Genomic DNA, 6000 nt, shown 5'->3' with positions numbered 1-6000 from the left:
GCTCATTGGGTGTGGCTCGGAGGTTGAATCACTGACATTCATTATCCAATTGAGGGACCTTACAGAGAAAGTTGTTCTTAAATCAGGAAAACCACAACTTTTGCATGGACCTCATTCAACAAGTGTGATTTTGTATGAAGATAATTTGCAACTAAACGTATTTAGATGTGCCACAGCAAGAGGTGTGAATAAAACATTTTTAAAAAATTGGAAAACTTCTAATTAAATATTTCTAGGAAAATGGGGGAGTATATTGTGTAGATAGATCAGTGAGAAAAAATACTTATTGAATATTTTTGGGGGATTTAAGTTTTAGGCCGTAAAATGAGAACTGTGCAAGGGTTCGTAGACTTTCACTAGGCACTGTAACTCTTACTCATCCAACACACACTCCAAGAAATTCATAGTGAAGAGGTACAATACAGTCAGAGGTTTGGTCCTTGAGAAGAAGTCCCACCATTGGCAAACACATGCTGTCGCTGCAAAGATTTGGGTCCAGTTTCCCTGACAGAGATTAACCGTTGTGCTGGACCAAAAATCATTCAAGGGAGATTCTCAATTGAAAGAGCTTTTTAGTACAGAACTAGGCTTATTCTCTGTCCAGGAAACCAGCTCTTAGGGTGTACTGTATTCATAATACTTAAAACCCCACAAAAAATCTAGCACCCGTTTTTTATTTTATTTTTAGAGCCAATAGTATTAACCAATTTTTCATTTCATCTTTAATTATACGGGTTAGTCTCAATGAGATAAAATCACTTTTGCAAGAGAGACCTGAAAGTTCAAGGGGCAGTTTCCCGGACACAGATTAAGCCTCGTCCTGGACTAAAAATCTCTCTCAATGGAGAATCTCCATTAAATGCTTTTTAGTCCAGGATTAGGCTTGATCTGTTGGAGAAACCACCCCAAAGAGACTTATCGTTTCAACTGCAAATTGTTAAAGGTTCAAAGGAGGCACCCCACTAGTGTTTTGGTAAAAAGCTGAGGGATGGGGCTGGAGAAATGTAACCACTCTTAAATTCATAGACAAAGCTATGGACCATGATATCAAAACTATAGTTTAAACCATGGTTTGAGGCTATACAGTGTTTGTTGACATTTATGTTGTTTACAAACATTAGGTAAAACAAGCTTATATTTTAGGTTGTAATGGGGTATGACAGTTGAACAAAGCTAATGAGGCATTCGTAAATTATAGTCTTAATGAATCAATGGGTATATATATAAAAAAAATGATGTATGTAGCAACTGCAGGTTTCCTCTAACTTAGAATGGCTAATGAGTATTTCTTCTCTTAAAACTGGTGGCAACTTTTAGGTGATGGTTAAGGGTATGAATGACCCTCGAGTGTTTTTGTTGATCACAGCCATTCAACACAGACACAAAGACCATCTCCCACTCTTGACAGAATTGACAATGCTAGAGTACACATGTAGGAACAGACATTTATAATACATATTTATAATTCAGGGGCATATATAGTTCACTATAATGAACAATAACCTCGCTGCCAAAAGGTAACACTTGCATATACTGTATATATTTGGCTACAATATATTGCTTTGTAGGAAAGGTCTATAAAATTGGCATTTGTAAAAAGAGGTTATCGTTTTAAAACAGATACAAGTTTGTACATGTGTTTTGTTCTTTCGGTTTACATGAAAAAAAAAAAAAAACACGATTTCCCCCAGAATACAAAGCAGTATGAAAAAGGTGCCATATGGACTTAAAAAAAAAAAAAAAAATCTCTTGTTTTTTGGTTTGTTTACAAAAAAAAAAGGAAAACTTTTTAAAAAAGGCCCTTGCTTTTCTTCAGGTTCTTCTGTTTCCAGTTTGGCAGGGCGTTGAATTCAGTGCGAGTCATCTCCAAGACCCTCTGTAACAGACATTCATAGGAAAATAGAATAAGTGTGATAGCAGTCATATTCATTACCATTATGTCGCAGGAGTTTATTTCTTCCTCGGTAACAGACAAAGCACTCCGGTAATATGAATAAATGGATGTCATTTTCGCTAACAACCCTATTGGGTTCTCTAAATAGCCCTCGAGTCATGGAGTGCACTCCGAATTATGACAAATTATACACGGATGACAACGTGCACGTTCGAGATTGATGTGTGTATGTAGTTAAATGTAAGTAAAAACAGATTCCCTATAGATCATTTATTCATAGATTAAAAAATGTAAATTTGATTTTTAAACGGAACAGCCTCAATTCATCGAAGCATGGACTCTACAAGGTGTCGAAAGCGTTCCACAGGGATGCTGGCCCATGTTGACTCAAATGCTTCCCGCAGTTGTGTCAAATTGGCTGGGTGGTGGACCATTCTTGATACACATTGGGAAGTGTGAAAAACCCAGCAGCGTTGCAGTTCTTGACACAAACCGGTGCACCTGGCACCATACCCCATTCAATGACGCTTAAATGTTTTGTCTTGCCCATTCACCCTCTGAATGGCACACATACACAATCCATATCGCAATTGTTTCAAGGCATAAAAATCTCTCTTTAACCTGTCTCCTCCCCTTCATCTACACTGATTGAAGTGGATTTAACAAGTAACATCAATAAGGGATCATAGCTTTCACCTGGTCAGTCTACAGTATGTCATGGAAAGAGCAGGTGTGCTTAATTTTTTGTTCACTCAGTGCAGAGTATAACCACTCGGCTACCTCAATCACGTTCACTCTCAAAATGTATCAATACAACAGTATGTGTTATATTAACCAATATTTCAAAACAATAAAACCTTGCTCCAATTGTAAAGCCATATGTACTGTTAATCTAAGTATAAATAATGTCTTTCCTTTTAGATTTTTTTTGTGTTCTTTTACGCCCTGTTGGATTGTTGTGCATATCGTCTTTTAATGTTGTAAATGTGTCAATTAAAGATTTAATTTTTTTAATATATCAATTCAACTTTCACATTCAGCTAAATAGTTTCAGTTCCACCTAGCCCCAGTATGGTTCCAGTAAGTCCCCGTACCTGGAAGTCCTGGTCTGAAAGGTAGATCTCCAGGCGAAGGGGGTCCACTCCTTCTGGTAGAGGCTTGGCCGTCAGCTCCTCCACAGAGTATTGGTTCTTACTCAGCCAGTTCAGGGCGTCCTGCACCAGGGTCACCTTGTTGCGTGCCCCCTCCGCCTACACACACGTTCACACACACAAGATATCAGCAACAGCGTATCATACTCAGACTTCAAAGCAAATACACAACATGCTACATGAGGGGAAGGCACCAACCGAACCCCTCCCCTGTCAAAGTACAACTGTGTTTACAATTTGGGCTGTATAATAAGCACTGTATGGCAAACATGGAGGTATATGACATTTTTTGTTGTTGATACAATCACTTTGCAGGTTACCAGTGTAACATTAATCCACCACACAGGAAGATTCCCACCCCCCCCTTAACACAAAGATATTTGTGTTAAGTCTCTCACGATCAACTACTTTATTGCTGACTGGAAGGGTAATCTCGTATTAGCAGGGGAGTAGGGCAGTCAGTCTCTTGCCTGGGTGGTGATGTTGGGATCTCTCTCCCAGTAGGGGAAGATGTTGGTGAAGGTCAGCGGTTCAGAGCCCGCTAGGACCAGGTAGGCCTGAGGGGGGCGGCGAGAGTTCTTCTCTGAAATACGACAGCACAACATTATCAATAGTAACGTCAACTACCACAACCCTCACATACATACAGCACAACATTATCAATAGTAACGTCAACTACTACATCATATTCACCACATCTACTTAAACATATGAATACACAAAACCTAAACAAACAGCACCGTGTCAATATAGCCTCTGCTGAAACTAATACATCTAATAATGGTCATAATACATTAGATTTAACTCTCTCCTTTTCCTTTCTCTTAGACTTCTGTTCACCTCTCCGTCAACGTCTTCCCTCGCTCTCGTGACCTCTGACTGACCTTTGCAGTACTGCAGCACCGTCTCCATGGCACACTTCTTCTGGTTCTCCCAGCGGATCTTGGCTGAGCCTGTACACTCTCCGTCGTCGGGCTGCCGGCCCTGCCACAGGTACACCTCCATACGGTTATCTAGCATGAAGAGGGCTAGAGGGAGAGAGGATGAGGGAGGTGGAGGGAGTTAAATGAAAGACAGGCGTAGAAAGGAGGGAGGGCGTATGCATGCATGAAATATCGTGGACAGAAACAGAATGAGAAAGAAGAGCGCGAGAGATAGAGCTATCCGTCTGGGGTCTGTACCTGGCTGTGGCACAGAGTATAGATTCTCCTGGAGGAAGGGCATGGCCATGACGGCCCCAGTCACACGGGCCGGGCTCAGCAGTTCCTCCCCTTCAAATACCCCCGAGCTGGCGCTCAGACAGAACAGACGCGGGGTGAAGTTGTACTTCCCTGGATCTGGACCAAACAACACCACACAGGTGAAAAACAACCACCACAACACAGGTGACTGAGGTAAGCTGGATGTGTAGCTAGTGCATGACAATAGCGACATATAATTATCTGGCAGATGCTAATATCCAAAGCGACATAGTGAATACATATAGTCAGTTTAGTGTGTGTCAGAGTAAGGAGTGTGTTACACTAAGGAATGTGCATTACGGTAAGGAGGGCATGTTACGGTAAGCAGGAAATGTTACGGCATGGGTGTGTGTTACGTAGAAACTGTGTGTTACACTAACGGAGTGTGTTATGGTACGGAGAGTGTGAGTTACGATAAAGAGTGCGTTACCGTCCGGGGAGTGTATGTTATAATAAGGCGTATACTTTACGGTACAGTAAGAATGTGTTGCGGTAAGGAGTCAGTTTATGTTATGGTATTGGAGTCTGTATGTTACGGTAAGGAGCCTGTGCAGTACATTCGGAAAGTATTCCGACCCATTGACTTTCTCAACATTTTTGTTACGTTACAGCTTTACTCTAAAATTGATTAAATACATTTTTGTCCTGTTCAATCTACACACAATAGCCCATAATGACAAAGCAAAACAGGCTTTTAGTTTTTTGTGCAAATGTATTCAAAATAAAAAACAGAAATACCTTTCTTACATAAGTATTGAGACCCTTTGCTATGAGACTCAAAATTGAGTTTAGGTGCCTCCTGTTTCCATTGATCATCCTTGAGATGTTTCTACAACTTGGAGTCCACCTGTGGTAAATTCAATTGATTGGCCATGATTTGGAAAGGCACACACCTGTCTATATAAGGTCCCACAGTTGACAGTGCATGTCAGAGCAAAGACTTAGCCATGAGGTCAAATTAATTGTCTGTAGAACTTCGAGACAGGATTGTGTCGAGGCACAGATCTGGGGAAGGGTAACAAAAACGTTCTGCAGCATTGAAGGTCCCCAAGAACACAGTGGCCTCCATCATTCTTAAATGGCCACCTGGCCAAACTGAGCAATTGGGGGAGAAGTCCCTTGGTCAGGGAGGTGACCAAGAACACAATGGTCACTCTGACAGAGCTCCAGAGTTCCACATTGGAGATGGGAGAAACTTCCAGAAGGACAACCATCTCTGCGGCACTCCACCAATCAGGCCTTTATGGTAAAGTGGCCAGATGGATGCCACTCCTCAGCAAAAGGCACATGACATCCTGCTTGGAGTTTGCCAAAAGGCACCTAAAGTACTCTCAGACCATGAGATACAAGATCCTCTGGTCTGATGAAACCAAGATTGAACTCTTTGGCCTGAATGCCAAGCGTCACGTCTGGAGGAAACCTGGCACCATCCCTACGGTGAAGCATGGTGGTGGCAGCATCATGCTGTGGGGATGGTTTTCAGCAGCAGGGACTGGGAGAATAGTCAGGATCGAGGGGAAAATGAACGGATCAAAGTACAGAGAGATCCTTGGTGAAAACCTGCTCCAGAACGCTCAGTACCTCAGACTGGGGCGAAGATTCACCTTTCAACAGGACGATGACCCTAAGCACACAGCCAAGACAATGCAGGAGTGGCTTCGGGACAAGTCTCAATGTCCTCGAGAGGCCCAGCCAGAGCCCGGACTTGAACCCG

General features: G+C 42.1%; 1 protein-coding gene across 2 annotated transcripts in view; it reads right to left on the bottom strand.

The window, feature by feature from the left end:
- Positions 1 to 1427: 1427 nt before the first annotated feature.
- Positions 1428 to 6000, bottom strand: part of svild (supervillin d) — a 116362-nt gene continuing 111789 nt past the window's right edge. For both annotated transcript variants that reach the window (XM_029712702.1, XM_029712710.1), the window contains exons 26-30: positions 4227 to 4382; positions 3930 to 4073; positions 3516 to 3628; positions 2989 to 3144; positions 1428 to 1876 (exon numbers count right to left, since the gene is read on the bottom strand). In XM_029712702.1, the coding sequence (XP_029568562.1) occupies positions 1790 to 1876; positions 2989 to 3144; positions 3516 to 3628; positions 3930 to 4073; positions 4227 to 4382 (656 nt within the window). In that variant the 3' untranslated portion in view covers positions 1428 to 1789. The remainder of the gene's footprint in view (positions 1877 to 2988; positions 3145 to 3515; positions 3629 to 3929; positions 4074 to 4226; positions 4383 to 6000) is intronic.

This window comes from Salmo trutta, chromosome 2, assembly GCF_901001165.1.
Source record: "Salmo trutta chromosome 2, fSalTru1.1, whole genome shotgun sequence".
Lineage (NCBI taxonomy): Eukaryota > Metazoa > Chordata > Actinopteri > Salmoniformes > Salmonidae > Salmo > Salmo trutta.
The sequence above is the reverse complement of the archived record's forward strand: the minus strand, read 5'-3'. Positions and strand labels throughout refer to the sequence as shown.